At 40.0% G+C, this 16460-nt stretch overlaps 1 protein-coding gene across 21 annotated transcripts in view; it reads left to right on the top strand.

The window, feature by feature from the left end:
* Positions 1–16460, top strand: part of ablim2 (actin binding LIM protein family, member 2) — a 122285-nt gene that overhangs the window by 39775 nt on the left and 66050 nt on the right. For all 21 annotated transcript variants that reach the window (XR_006376457.1, XM_044183428.1, XM_044183431.1 and 18 more), the window contains exon 3: positions 14903–15086. Coding sequence is in view for 20 of the 21 variants with exons in the window: in XM_044183428.1 (XP_044039363.1) it covers positions 14903–15086 (184 nt within the window). In the remaining variant the exon portion in view is untranslated. The remainder of the gene's footprint in view (positions 1–14902; positions 15087–16460) is intronic.

Raw genomic sequence — 16460 nt, forward strand, 5'->3', positions numbered from 1 at the left:
CGTTGGGTGGGGACTCGAGGTGGGCAGTTTGCTATTAAAACCTCCAGATGTGGACTGACAGGAATCTGAACGTCAGGGATGGAAATAAAATAAACTATAGCAGGCTGAGTGGGGATCAGATTGCTCTATCTGCAGTTCAAACCTGAACATCAAAGAGATGAAAAGACATCTGACTCAGTGTCAGCAGCCAAGTTCAACACAGTATAGTGCTCACTTAGAAGTTAGATTTTTCTTTCAGCACATTCTTTATGGATGTCAGTTGATAATAAAGTGAGGTGAAATATCTTCCACTTTTAGTCTTTGATTTGTAGACCGTAAACCTCTGTCGAGGTCTAGCTCACCTCTGACCAACTGCACTCTATCAAAGATATCAAGATTAACCTGGAAGAGAATCAAGCCCATGACCCCAGACTATATTGCTGTATTAGTGCCAATTACAACCAGCCTGGGTGTTAGCCAGCAGGCTAACAGCGCCAGGTCTGAAGTGAGGAACCGTCAACGCTCAGCTAGCCATGTGTAATTAACACCGAGCAGAGAGGAGCACTGGATTAATGTGAGTTCATGTTAGCCTCTTTAACACTGGCCTGACATCAAGGTAGTTCTGGCTGCTAATAGTAAACACAGCCTTGGTGTTTTTCGCAACAGCTACTGTACACCTAAGTGCACTGTTCAAACATGGCTGGATTAACCTGCTGGAGCCCCCCGGGGCTAAAATAACATGAGGGCCCCCATTGACTCTGTGCTTGTGGTCATTTGGTTAAACATATCTAAGTACAGTTTATGGACTGTGTAAAGGTGAAAGGAAAAATGCAAGACCCAACAAAGACTCAATTAAATGGTAGTTAGAGCGAGCCAACACGGAGCAATACGAAGCTATAGTGCGATAGAAAGCTGCTCTGCTAGCTAAGATCCATAAGCTAACAGTCAAGTGCAGATTTATATGATGGACATGGTCACCCCAAATCACTTTTTTTTAGTATTACGTTTCTGTATACGAGTTCAGGATGAGTCATAAAAAAATATTTTTTACAGGAAGAGAAAAGAGAGGGATTTTGATATAAAACCACTTTCAAAACTAGCAAATTATCTGGAAACTATCTCCTGAATTGCTACCACTTTCTGATAGGGCACTGTTTATAACGGGTTTATACATTGTAAATAATGAATTATTAATGTTAATTTATGTTAATTAATAAGGTATTTTATCAATAGTGTAAGTAAAGAGCTAGCCAGAGAATTATTATCAATGGCTTATTACTAAACTATGAAGTATTAGTAAATTATTTATTAATCATTAAGAAATACATTACTTACAACTTATAAACCCTTCATAAAGGGTGCATTGTTAGAAAGTGGTATCACTAAATTTAAGCTCACATCACAGCAAGATGCATCAAAGTGTATGCAAATATTTTTTATTTCAATTTTTTCAATTTGGTAAATATTTTGTTGAAAAAACAATCTCACCACAAGGTCCATTTAGTAGCTCTTCTGGAACTTTCGAGTTTGCCCAGTTGTCATGGAATTGATGTTCAAAAGTTTTGAAACAGTATAATTGATTCAGGTTAAACCTACTGTTACTCTGCTGCCAACATGTGATATTAATGTGATAAAAAATCCCACATTGCAGCTTTAAGCTTTGCAGCATCTGATGAGCACTCATTGCTGTTTTCATGGTTGCTGACATCAACAGCAAGCTGTGTGGATGAGGAAGTGTGTTTTATTTAGGTGCTAACTGTGCCTGTCTCTGTATATCCTGTTATGTCTGCTTCTCAGACGCCTTTAAGCTGACACCGAGACACCATCAATAGCAGAGTGCTGCAGACAAAATGACCTGACAAACCAACTCAGACAGACTTTCATCCCTAATCTGTTTTTGCTTCATGAAGGGCCATCACATCATCCAAATAGTATCTGAATACTCAAATGTGAAAATATGCGGTCACACCCGAATGTCGACAAGCCTGCATGAAAACTGATAAATAGTATAGAGTATAAGAGCTGGAATGGTGAAAGACTCCTTATTTCAGGCACACTCCCCTTCTTTGTCACGCACCACATTCATAAGCAATCAAGAACACACCCTCACAAACACAGGAGTGGGATCTTTTATTGCTCTCCATAATGCTAAAAACAGTTTTATTCATGAAGTAGGTGTAGTCTGCCAAGTGCTTCTCAATGCCACATCCACGTCATTTGGGAAAAACAATAAATATATACAAGCTTTCTGCTTAAAGATACAGTTCATCTCTGCCTTGAGACGGTGGATGTTACTTAGAATCTCGGGATACTGAACTTTTACTCCTTAAAATCAGTGTTTGAATCAGTGTTTGAATCAGGGTTAAAACATTTCAGGACTGAGGCAAATACAATCAGGCATTTAAAAGTACAGCAATACAATGAAATAAAATAAAACAAAATAAAATACAACCCCCAACAAAAAAGATAATTACTAATAATAAAACAGATATGATATGCTGGCAATAAAACAGAGTACTAGAATTAATAAAAGGCTTTTTTTGAAAAGATTTTGAAGTTTTGAGAAGCGATTTAAAAGAAGTCACTGATTCAGCAGCCTCAGATCCTCGCGCAGGGAATTCCAGAGCCAAGGGGCCCTTACTGCAAAAGCCCGGTCACCTTTAGTCTTGAGCCGGGACTCAGGAACAGCCAGCAGAACCCTGATATCATAAAAAGGAAATACATGCGGTCAAGTGTAGGGAAAGATACATGAGGAAAACTGACCGTAGATTTTCACTCGTGTTTGATCATGGATGTTCATTCTTGACCTTTGGGAACAGTAGATTGAAAAGAGAATCTCACCTCAAAGGTCCACATACTAGGTTTTGAAGATTTCAACCACATAGCACAGTCTTCATTCAACAGATGGAGTTGGCTGAGGTGTCATGTCATGATCCTTATCTGGGCCCCCTCTGTGAAAAAGACAAAGATGTTTCATGACATCACTTCCAACTGCTTTGGGGAACACTACATCGGTGAAATGTTGAGGACTTTGGGATAAGAGAACTCTGGGAGCAACTAAAGTTGTCTAAGAAAACCAGGCCAAAACCACAGCATTGATTTGGAGGGGATCACGGCCATTGAATAGTAGTACGTTGGCAGCCATTCATATCCATTGCCAAAGACCAGCCTTGAACTGAGATAGTGCTTGCTATCGCCACCCCACATATGACGAAGTTGTTATCATGTGACTGGAGGTCCAGATTTAGGTTGCGTGATGACTATCCCTACTATCTCTGTTTGCTGAATGAAGGCCGTGACATGAAGTTAAAAGCGCTGAAAGCTAGCAGGTGGATTTTCAAACTTAGATTCTCTTTACCATATTATAGTATTTGGTTTATGGTAAAACATAGATTACTCATATGTATTGTCAAGTATAATTTTTTGAAAGAAAACTTTAATCATGGCATTCTCAGAACTCATCAACCTCTTGGAAAAATGGTGAGTGTTGTGTGATCTAAACAGGTTTTTCAGTGTAGCTGCTCAAATATTTGATCCAAGATGTCAGCTTTTGCCTGTTATTGTCCTTGTTGAATGTTTCCCTGTACAATATACAACATATACAACACATTTTGAAGACATTTTAGGTCCAAAACAACATTATGACCAAGTCCCACCCCTGGTCAACTGAGATTCGTCAGTACTACTTAGCCTTCGGACAGACGCAGTATTAGAATTTTATTGACAAAGCAATGTCAACTCAAGGTCCACTTTCTCTCAACCATGGATTCTATGCTGATGGAACAGCTATGATGGAACATGAACTTCGATCTCCCGACTGAAAGTCACCCCCATCCACCACCCCGAACTCCACATCCTTACTTTCCACCTCTCTACATAAAGGGCACTCTACTTCCTGCACTGGCATTGAACGTTGGCGTTGGACTTAAATTGTGAGATGCGGACTCATCATCCAATATGTTCGTAGTAATTATTTGAGATACTATGGTGTGTGGTGGTTTGTTCAGACTGTTCAAGCTCAGCTTCTATGCCAACATGGACGAAAAGTCATAAGAGTGCTCAGAATAATCAAAAGTTTGAACATTTACTGTTCCATGACAACTGAACAAATTCCATCTGCTGATGAAGACCGTGTGATATGGTCAAAAGCTGTGGAACAAGCCAGTAAGTGGACCTTGACTTGAGATTGTTTTGTCAACTACTGTTTTCAAGGTCTCGAATGAACTGTCAAACTCTACCAAATGTTGCTTGCCTACAGAGGAATGTAGACAATATACCTAAAAAGATTATAATTGTAGAACTCTAAGAAATCAGATGTAGTAGTAAACCTAAGGAGAATGTTACAATAATGTTTACTGTGTGTAAAGCTGAAATTACAGCTGTGACTCCGTCTATTTCATACAGGCAGTCTTCCTTTGAGTTTTTGACAGATTTGTGGATCAGTGGTGCTGTAATAGCAGATGGTTGTGATGTTCTCAGTAGGGTGTTGGCTATTGGATTGTCTCCTTCTTGGAAGCAGGCTGACCAGAAAAGAGCCAGGAGAGAGTGTGTGTGTGTTCGTCATTGGGCCAGACGTGCAGACCTCACACACGTGTATGGGGGGGAGGGAAAGCATGCACACACACTTAAAAGGATTTGATGGGCAGTTTTTACATACTGTACATGCCATATTGTGCATATGATACATGTGGATGATTAATCTCACTTCTCTCTTATGGAATTGTCTAACCTTTTGCCTCTGTCTTTGGTGTAAAGTTTTCATGGTAAAAATGGTAAATGGGCTGTACTTATATAGCGCCTTTCTAGTCTTTCTGACTACTCAAAGTGCTGCAACTACATATCACATTCACCCCATTAACACACATTCATACACTGATGGCAGAACTGCTCATCAAAGTAACTAGTCATTCACACACATTCACACACTGAAGGCACAGGTTGCCCAAGGACACTTTGACATGTGGGCTGGGGGAAGCCGGGATCGAACCGCTGATTGGTGGACGACCCGCTCTACCACTAAGCCACAGTCGCCCCCAATGCTGTGATGTTTCGTACTGCTCTTCCCAGAGATCACCTATCAATCAAACACTGCGGCCTTTACCGTGATGGCTTTACACAGTTTAGTAGCTCTTGTTGGCTGAGTGAGGTTTGGTGGTGTACAAGCCTGCATTTCCTGGAAGAGATTCATATTTGCATAGTTTTGGCCATTATTTCTATTGGTAATACTAACAACAGGGAATGTGGTGATATCGCTAAAAAGAAGTCTGACAGGGAAAGAAACACGAGCCGTCTTTGTGATTTGTTTGTGAATGATTTTACACGTTTTAAACAAACCCTCAGGATAGAAGAGAAAATGAAGGCGAATAGCAACTTTTTTTAAACAAAATAATCTTAACTCAACTTAGCCTGGTTCCAGACCCCTGAATCACCCCCTTAATCTCTGTTTTGTTGAACGATTCAAATGCTCTGGTGTTGTGCTCATTGTCAGCAATTTCTGCTGGTTGGAGAAACAATCCACCAATCAGAGCTTTATAAGTGGGATTCCTACACAGCTAGCTAGCTACCTAGGTTAATAACAACCAGCATGGAGGAGAATGACGCTGTACGGGTTGTTGCAAGTCAATTTACAGAAATAACAACTCTTAAATTGACATATTTCTTTAATCATTGTGAAAAATGTTAAGTTACCTGCTGCTAGCAACAGTTACCATACCTTCTGTGTTGACTGAAAATGATGTTGGCGGGACAAATACATTACTCACTGTTGAGTGGTTAGAGCAAAACAAAACAATAACCAATAGGCAATTCAGTCCAATTATCAGGCCACATACTGCGTACCTAGTTTCTCCAAAGCTTTCAGCTGCATCTTAGGCTCTTCATTAGAGGATGGAGTTTGCTCAGTCGTCATGGAGAGCTAAAATTATTCCCCAAACTGTCCACTGTAAATAGCCATCACAGTTTACAGACCAACTTTTTGGTATCACTTTGACCTACCGTGCTTGCCTTACTTATGTGCTCATACAGTTTTCCTGTGTAATGAACGTTACCACCACAATTTTAAAAAGAAGGTAAAAAATAATAGGTGAAAACTTATCATCCTTGTTATTATCGTATGTAGGCGCCTGTGGCTTAGTGGTAGAGTGGGTCATCCACTAATCGGAAGATCGGAGGTTCGATCACCAGCTCCCCTCAGGCCGCATGTCGAAGTGTCCTTGGGCAAGATGCTGAACCCCAAATTGCTCCAGAAGGCTGTGCCATCGGTGTGTGTGAGTGTGTGTGAATGATCATTAGTTACTCTTTCTGATGAGAAACCTTGCACCTTGCATGGCTGCCTCTGCCGTCAGTGTATGGATGTGTGTGTGAATGACATGTAGTGTGAAGCGCTTTGAGTGTTCGGAAGACTAGAAAGGCACTATACAAGTACAGTCCATTTACCATTTTTTATAATTTAACTTATGGATGTTTGACTTGAAGTGATTTCTTTGATGGTATTTGAGGTATATATGGTGTTGGGTTGTTGGCAGTATGATGTCACTTAGTCACCAAGACTCCTGTATCTTTGCTATCTTTATATCAAGGTCCACAGTGGAAATAATTGAAGTAATTGGTGCGATCTGATGTCCTCCCTCTTGTTCCGCCTTATTCTAAAGGATTATTTGAGACATTTTAGTTGTGCTCAATTCGGATTTACCTCCAAATAAAGTGGGTAAATAACACAGAACACAGAAATGAACAACATAAATCCTCACAAGATTCACTTCTTGCTGAAAAACCTCAGTTGAGGATATTCAAATAAAGTCAACAATAAGTGTGTTATGAGATGTAGTGTAGCCCAGTGATTTAGTCAGTAGACAGACCTCCCCTGCTAATTGCCTCATTAGATGCCTACTTTCAATTAAGGTCAGTGTAGAGGGAGTATGGACCATTGTGAGCCCATTTGACCTGTCAGAGGCATCAACCTTGAATATTTTTTCTTTCAAGCACAGTCCCATAGTTGGTCAGAACAATGCCAGCAGGCTGAAGTCAAGGTCATGTATTAGTCTAGTGAATGACAACACCCCACCCACAGCCCCCATCCTACCACACACACACACACACAGATGGTGAGTCATTGTAAAACATGAGGTGCAGTCAAGGTCGCACATTCATAGCAGAAAGCACACAGCACTCCTGCCTGGAGTCTTGCATTTCGGTCCTCTTTTGAACTGCCAAATCATGTCTGTAAATAATGTCTCTGGAGGTGTAGTGTTTGGAGATAAAGTATTTTACACACACACACACACACACACTGGACAGGCTTTCTCAGATGTGCCTGTATATTTTAATTCTCCAAAGCTAGCTCAGGGCTGCTGAATTGGATTAGGCCCAAAATTTTACATCTCTCTTACATGACATTAGGGGTGTAAGTGGTACGTGTATTCGTCCCGAACCGTTCGGTACAGGATGTTGGGTTCGGTATGCGACTTCCTCGGATCGGTAAGTCCTGTGATCCAAACTATTACTGTCAAAATAGTCTATTTATGTCGACTACTCGCGCGCACGGAACAGAAATTCCAGAATGTGAGTTTTACCCAGAACGTTTTGACAGCGCACCGGTTGCTGTCTATCAGCTGTAGCATGCTAGCCCGGTTAGCCAGGTTAGTTCATGTAGTGTCGCTGCCTCCGAACAGCAAACACAAATGAGAGACCAGAGCTGGAGGATCCTCCCTCTGTATGGGAGCATTACGGTTTCCCAGTTAGTTACGATGGGCAGCTTTGAGTGTCAAACTGTCTGACATATTTATTTGTTATTTAGTTTTTGTTATTGACAATATGATGAGCCACTGTATAAAGTTACATAACATTTAATAACATTTTTCAAAATAAATGACAAAAATACATTTTTTTCCTACTGTACTGAAAACGTACCAAACCATGACCTTAAAACCGAGGTACGTACCGAACCGTGAATTTTGTGTATTGTTACATGACATTTATTTATAGGTTGCTGTATCCTATATTTTCCTCCTCAGTGGAGGGCTAGGCTCAGTAGCCTACACACACACAATGCACAAATGAGCATATCTGTGTGTCAGATAGGGCTTTTTTTTGGTACAATACCAAAATAATACTTTTTTTGATACCCTACGTTGATTAAATTTTTTCTCTAACAAAAGAGGTGTTGTCTGATATTCAGTCAATCTTACAAAAACTGTGTCTAAATAAAATGGCCTGAAATGGCAAACCTTGCCTATTGCCTAGTCACACATCTAGCAGACACTGAGCAAAATTAACATTCATTTGGAGTTTTATTTCTGGTGACTTCGTGAATTTAAGTCCAATATTCACACTGTTTTTAGCTCTGATTTGGTCTCCACCAACTCCTCAGAAAAATCTCTGGCTCCTTACCTACTAAATGCGCCACCTTCTTTACAAGTCATTCTAACTTTGTCTGTCTGTGGTTCAGTGCTCTGCAGATAGTGTACAGTGGGCTTATGAGAGCTTTTTTGCTTAAATAGCTGCCTGCAGCGGCTGGAAACAAGGTTGATGAGAGCAGTAAGATTGAACCAAAACAGTAAAAATTGTGGGCTATAAAACCAAAACAAGACTAAAAAGCTCTGTAGAGCTGAGAGGAACTGCAGAGTTGGGTGAAAATTCTTTGTGGGTTTGTCACCACAAACGACTCCTTTCACATTACAGTCATTTGATTAATTCTTCATATAAAAATATTGATTAGTGCAGCTTTAAAAATTGATTATTGCAGCTTTAAAGGTCCAGTGTGTAGGATTTAGTGGCATCTAGCGGTGAAATTGCAGTTTGCTGCTATTTGAATCCTGCTCGCCTCACCCTCCCCTTCCAAGCGTGTAGGAGAAACTACGGTGGCTGCGAAACTCACAAAAAATGCAAAAGGCCCAATCTAGAGCCAGTGATTGGTTTGTCCCTTCTGAGCTACTGTAGAAACATGGCAGTACAACATGGTGGCCTCTGTGGAAGGGGACCCGCTCCCTCTGTAGATATAAAGGCCTTATTCTAAGGTAACGAAAACACGATTCTTAATTTCAGGTGATTATACACCAATGAAAACATACTTGTGAATATAATATTGAGAAATGAGAAATAAATCTAATCAAAAAATAAATACACAAAAATTACAATTCTGACTAAGCATTCAGTACTAGCTTTCAGTACTTGGTGCCAGACTTGGGTTACTACCATGGAGTATCCAGGTTTGATACCCTACTTTCAACTAGATTACTTGCATCATGTCCAAACCACTGAATCCATTACTTTTTTCTCCCTAGACCTTGTTTGTACATGAGTAAAAGAAATGCACCATATTTTATTTACAAATCACAACATTCGTTGCACATCCATCCATTCAAGCACATAACTTCCTCACTAATTCTTCATGCAATTGAAGGAAAAGAAGAACTCGGCTTAGAGATCCTCCAGTGCGAAGGAAGCCGATTCAACAGCACACTGAATTCCTCCGAGAGCCTCTGAGTACATTAACATTATGTAAGTGGCTTCATAGTGCATGAGATAAGCCTTCAGAGATGGACGTAATCAGTTTCCTGTGAAGTAATTTGCCTTCCTGAGTTCCTACTGCAATGTAACCTTTATACCTACTTCACATTGGCAAACTGAGAAGCACTAGTATTCCTGTTAGCACTGTTATTGCTTGTAATTATGTAGAATTGTAGAATTGAGTTGAAGTGATGCTCTATTTCTTCAAGATTTTCCTGGTTCTGAAGTTACATCTCCATGCTACTAGGTTGTGTCGTTACAGAAAATTATTAGGTATACTGCCCTCAAAGAGCCCCCAAACATACACTGATTTATTCATAAACATACACCTTCCCACCACACACCTAGAGTTCAAAAGGTCAAACCCTCTTGTGATTCATCTCGCTGCAGGCGTGTAGCCCGACACATTCTGTTCTCCTCAGCTGAGTCTCACAACAAAACAACTAATTAGCTGCATCATGATCTCACCCTCCAACAGCCCAAGCACAGGGTGAACAGACACACCCTCTGTTGTCATGGAGATGGAATGGTTTCAAAATAATGAAATCGCTGTTTGAACACAACATTCAGTCGAAGGGTTCAAGGCTGATTCTGATACTTTTGTATCTGTATTGCATAGTTAATGCATTACCATTGCTTTGCTGAATTGTTAAACTATTCGCTTTTACTCTGAGAATGTTATCCTAGTCAGGGTGGAATGCCTTTCAGACACCAAAACTCTCAATTAAAACCAAAAAGTGGGAAATTCTTGTATTTTTTCACTACTGACATTTATCTGTATCTTTTTGCTATTGACTGGAACTTGTCATAGCTCTGTGTAGCCCACAAACAACAGGTTTTTGGTTTTTTACAACAGCTTTGATTGTGTACCATAAACTAGCTAAAGGCCAGTTAGCTAAGCAACTAGAAAGGGATGACAGGAAGACAGCTTTGATGGTTTCCATTAGTGATGAGGGACGAAACTGAAAGAGCATCTTCTGTCTTCCTCTCACTTATGTAATGCACTCAGACACACTTTTTAATCTGCATTAGAGGCTAGTTTGCCAGTAACTTTGCCTTCCTCTGCAGTATATGAGCCATGCTGCTGTATTGCAGATGAAAAGAATAATATCAAATGGTTGGGTTTGCTATCACTTTTCAAAGGATGTAGTTCTTTCTGGTTGTGTTAGCTCTATAAATGATGAATGGGCTCCAACTTGAGCTCATATGGGCTCAGCTGCTGAGCTGCTTAAGCAATTAAGTTATAATACAGTAAGAAGAGGAGTCTATGTGCCAACTGGCTCTTCCAGCTCTCTATTTCTCTATGTAGCTCCTTGTCAAGTCTCAAGTCATGAGACACAAATCAAGTCTCAAGTCATCTGAAACAAGTCTATGTCAAGTCTCAAGTCATCTGAAACAAGTCCAAGTCAAGTCTCAAGTCTGTCAGAACAATAATCAAGTCAAGTCTCAAGTCATTTTAGACAGGTTAAGTCTGAAGTCTATCAAAGTAAGTCTCAAATAATTCGAGAGGAGCACAAGACAAGTCTCAGGTCTTTCAGAGCAAGTCTCAACTTAAATCTCAACTCAGTCAAAAACAAGTCCAAGTCAAGTCCCAAGTCAGTCAAAAGCAAATCAGAGCAAATCTCAAGTAAAGTCTCAAGTCTGTCAGAACAAGAATCAAGTTGAGTCTCAAGTCATCTGAAACAAGTCTATGTCAAGTTTCAAGTCATCTGAAACAAGTCCAAGTCAAGTCTCAAGTCTGACAGAACAAGAATCAAGTCAATCTCAAGTCATCTGAAACAAGTCTATGTCAAGTCTCAAGTCATCTGAAACAAGTCCATGTCAAGTCTCTAGTCTGTCAGAACAAGAATCAAGTCAAGTCTCAAGTCTGTCAGAACAATAATCAAGTCAAGTCTCAAGTCATTTTAGACAGGTTAAGTCTGAAGTCTATCAAAGTAAGTCTCAAATAATTCGAGAGGAGCACAAGACAAGTCTCAGGTCTTTCAGAGCAAGTCTCAACTTAAATCTCAACTCAGTCAAAAACAAGTCCAAGTCAAGTCCCAAGTCAGTCAAAAGCAAATCAGAGCAAATCTCAAGTAAAGTCTCAAGTCATTGGAGACAAGTCCATGTCAGTTTCTGATGTCAAATATAAAGTAATTCAAGACAAATCTCAAGTCAAGTCTTAAGTCTTTCAAAACAAGTTTCAAGTCATTTGAGACAGGTCTGTCATTGTCAAATTTATTTTTTTATTAAGTCAAAACTTGACCTGACTTCTTTTAAGTCTCAGATCAAGTCCTTATTTTTGTGAGTTTGACTCGAGGCCTAGTCTCATGTCTCAAGACTATGCCCCTTTTATATAGGCCAGTTTAATTACACACCATGTTCCAGAATTATTCTAGTCCAGCCACTGTGTTATCAAAAGATGTCTATGTAATGTCAGGAATTGCTTTTTTATCACTATTTGGCTTACCATCATTGTAAAGAGGGTTTTAGAAAGGTTCTATAGAGAACTACACTCAAATGGTTCCTCGTTGGAAAAATATGGTGCTGTAAAGAATGCTTTAAAACTCAAACACTTCCTGAATTTAACCTTTTATTTTTCATTTTTTCACTTTTATATCAAACAGTGACAAGAGTGCTTAGGAATCCCCCCTTTTTGGGGTGAACTTATGTATCTCATCCATCCAGCTTTCCACTCTGCTGGTGTTTACTCCATCATCCCAGAGCAGTATTGCATTCTAGACAGATTGCCAGATACCTGAACCGGATGTAAGGGAGCTGGTAGCAGCTGCTGGAAAGTATGTTGTCCACTTCCTGAGAAAACATTCCTGCTCGTATTGTTGTGGTTGTTTTATTAGCATGCTATAATCCCTGTGAGGGCTTGATAAAAAAATGAAATGGTGAAAATACTGGACAAAGGTTGTCCAACATGTCAATCAAAGGGATTAAAGGGTGGGAGAGTTGGATTGTTACGCTACTAGCCGGAAATGCTGAAGTTTCAGTTTAGTGTATGGGAATTTAGACTGAAGAAAAATATTACAAACATTGTAAACCTTGCTTCTTCTTCATCAGTGTGCTGTATGACAGGGATGTTCTCAGTTAGCAGTTGTGCAACATCACAGCACAGCAACTTCTACCATTACAGAAAATGAAACGCTACACTCACAACTGAGCCTCAACTTCAGGATACATATAGTGCTGTTTTATGTACTGCAGACAAACTTCAGATTGAAACAAGAACATCCAACAGCAAAGTGCAACCAATATAGGTTTTGATGGCCAATATTTGAACTACATTAAATTGTAAAGAGTTGTTATTTTGTTAATATTAAATTCTAATTGTATAAAAAGTAAAGAAAGTAAAATGAATCAGATATTACTGTTTATTTTCACTGAGACCTGGTGTAATGATAATAAAAAGATACTGTGTGAAGTGAAAAGGACTGGTGCATGCAAGTGTTCTGAAAACAATGGGAAGTTAGTTATTGTAGATTGGCGCTCTTACCAACACGGTCAGCAGTTGCAGCAGCAGCAATGGATGTGACTCACAGCTCATGGAGACTTATAAGGTACTTGAAGTAGCAAACTGAAGCATTTTTTGATATCAAGAGCATCGCAGCTTGAAACTACAGTAGCTAAACCAAAACGTCAGAAATATGATGAACAGTACCACCAGCTGGGTTTTACTTGGTCTGGCTTAAGTGACTAACCATGGCCTGAGTGCTTGATTTGTAAAGAAGTGCGAGCTAATGATAACATACGACCAGCACCACAAACGGAGAGAGGAGAGTGGAGGAATGGAGGAGTTTAGTGCATTGAACCTGCAATCATTAACAGCTGAAATAATTGTTTTAACATTCTTTACTTTGTGATAGAGTGTGAGGATTAGTGAGCAGATCAGTGGGAATGGCTTTTCTAGATCACCCTAGTGTTAGTCTTTTTTCAACTTGCTATATACTGTCTTCACTATCAGCAATCTCCACCGGCATCGAAAACTTGTAGGAGAAAACATGAGCATCTTGAGCTGATCAGTCTTGAGGTCTTCACGGTAGCTCTGTAGAGCAATAACTCCTTTGAAAAGCTGCATGATGTACGTACAGTAAATAGGCTCTGTTGGTATCTAACTGGATTCAGTGGGCAGAAAACATCAGTTTACACTGAGACCTTAATGAGAGCTGGGGAACCCACCGGCACCGCTGCAACTGTGCCTGGGTGTGTCTGAGCCTATTCTGTAGAATGTGTGTGCGTCCTTGCAGTATGTGTTGGGGGTGTGTGTGATTTCATCCATGTTTTGTACATGTGTCACCTCATATCTTCTCACATTGCTGCAAGGGCGCGTGTGTGTGTGTGTGTGTCCTGAAAAGCATATGTTATATGTGTGTGATGTCATTCACATGCCACAAATGTGTCTTACCTCATACCTTCACAGATCCCTGCAAGTTGGAGACAGTGTGTGTGTGCAAGTTCACTGAGCAGTCCCAGGGCGCGACACCAAGCAATGCAAACATTTCTCATTTGTCTTTCATGTCGTTTTTTCCAGAAAGAAAGAATGGAGGGAAAAGAAAGGAGGGGTATTGTTTTTTTTAAAGGAGTGGAAAAATAGAGCGAGGTTTCCCCTGAGGTTGTGGCTGGTCTGTGATGTCATGTGGTTGCCATGGTTACTGTGTGTAATCATTGTGTGTGCACGAGAGGAGATGGTGATTTGGAGTTCCTGTCATGTATTGTTAAGAACCAGACAAATAGACAAAGTGCAGTCTTTAAACACACACACCCACACACACACACACACGTTAATAACACACCCATTCTTACAGTGTTATGTTATTGGCTCTGAAAGCAGGTTGACTGGCTCTGCTCACCACAATGCCTCCCCTTCTTTTTATTACTTTTCAAATGAATGTCTGTACATAGGTTAATGTGTGTGTTTGAGTGTGTGTGTTTCTTTTTGTATGTGACTTTTATAGTACAGAATAGTATAGCATAGTATAGTATACTGTAGTATAGTATAGTATACTGTAGTATAGTATAGTATAGTATACTGTATATAGTACAGTATAGTACAGCATAGAATAATCTATAGCCACCCTGCCTGTGTTACTAAAAATAAATAAATAAAAGCTACTATCCTGTGGTCAGTTAGCTGCATTAAGAGAAGACATAACCATGAAAAAGGAAAAACAAACGTGATGCTTGTCCTTCAGATTTTGTCACATTTTGCACAATGGCTTTGAATTTGGAATTAGCTTGAAGCCATTCATGTTGCAGGGGAAGCATTTGTATTGTCAAAGTTTTTGTTTTTAAATGTGTTCATTCATCTGTCTCGTCTTTTTTCCCTTCTTCTGTCCATCCTTCCCTTTTCCTGTTCTCTTTTCCCTCTTTCCTTCCTATACCCTTTCACCCTTCCTCTCTCACTCTCTTCGTCCCTCCCTTATCGCAGTATGTGGTTGTGAACTGGCCCAGGGAGGCTTCTTCGTGCGGCAAGGTGAATACATCTGTACTCTGGACTACCAGCGACTGTACGGGACTCGCTGCTTCAGCTGCCAGGACTTCATCGAGGGGGAGGTGGTGTCCGCCCTGGGCAAGACCTACCACCCCCGCTGCTTTGTCTGTGCCTCCTGCAAGTAAGAAACTGGGATGTGGGAAGTAGGGTTCAAAACCATATTTAATTGACGTATGATTTAGCTACTTCTTCAGTTGTTTCCTTGCACGACTTGCAAGTTATCTTTGACTTTAATGGCAGTGTGTTGTGACATCACTTAGTCTTGAGTCTTATGACCAGAAAGACTTGATACCCTCTTCAAGTGAAGGAAACATGGCTGGAAAAGCAGCATATTCATAAAGCAGGTAAAGTACCCAGCTGGCTAGTTACAGTGAAGATTTAACCTTAAACTTTTAAGCCAACATGGACGAGGAGTCCTTAAAGTGCTCAAAAAATGGAAATTTGAACATCTGCAATTCCATGCAAACACCATCACCTGATGATTGAAAACAGCTTCTAAAATGACCTTGAGGTGACACTCTTTTGACATTTTCACCTCCTCCAATATGTCTCCTAAAAACAAGTTTCTGTTTGTGCTGACCAAACAATTGACAGGTTGCCTATACATTCTTGTGCATTATCACTGCTGCTGCTTATATGCACAGGCAAGGCAAGATTATATATGTAGCACAATCATGCACAAAGGCAATTACAAGTGCTTTATATATTGCTTTAAAAATATTAAATAAGAAATACAGATATTAGGTATTAGATATTATAAGGTAGTTCAGTATGGGAGTAAAAGGTGGATCATGTATTTAGTCAAAGGCCGTAGAGAACATAAAGGTTTTTTAAACTGGATTTAAAGGTAGTCAAAGTCAGGAGAAGTCTTATATCTTCTAGAAGTTTGTTCCAGCTTTTTGGTGCGTAGTAAAGGCCCCAGTATGCTTCCAACAACTGTTGCTTGTCGGCATGTCGAACAGCTTTTGAAACCCCATTTCTGACATTGGAATTGTGGGGCTGTGTCCGACAATTCTTGTAACATTTCAAAACAGGCAATCTAATAGTCATGCCCACTTCACACAGTGACTGGCCAAGTGTGTGTAAGTAAGAAAGTCGACAGGGTTTGACAGCAACATTCTGAATGCGCTGAAGTTGGCTGACGTGCACTTAGTGCACACTAGAATATAAACATCCCCACCGCCACCTCAGCATCCACCTCTAGTGTTTTTAGCTTTTATCCGCATTTGTCACATTTAATAACACTTGAAATAACATGTAGATAACTAAGAAGTGGGGAGAGGTAAATTAACATATACATACCTATATTTGAGATCCTTCACTCAGTGTCTGTTTTCCATTTTTTAATTAATTGCATTTCTAACCCTAACCTTAACATCAGTGGGACTTGTACACAATGTTCAGGGTGTCTTCAGGTCCTTACATGCCTCAGAATGTCTTAAACCATCATTATGGTCATACAAGGTCTTGAACAAATTTAAATGCTACATTATTC

The sequence above is a fragment of the Siniperca chuatsi genome, linkage group LG22, assembly GCF_020085105.1.
Source record: "Siniperca chuatsi isolate FFG_IHB_CAS linkage group LG22, ASM2008510v1, whole genome shotgun sequence".
Classification (NCBI taxonomy): domain Eukaryota; kingdom Metazoa; phylum Chordata; class Actinopteri; order Centrarchiformes; family Sinipercidae; genus Siniperca; species Siniperca chuatsi.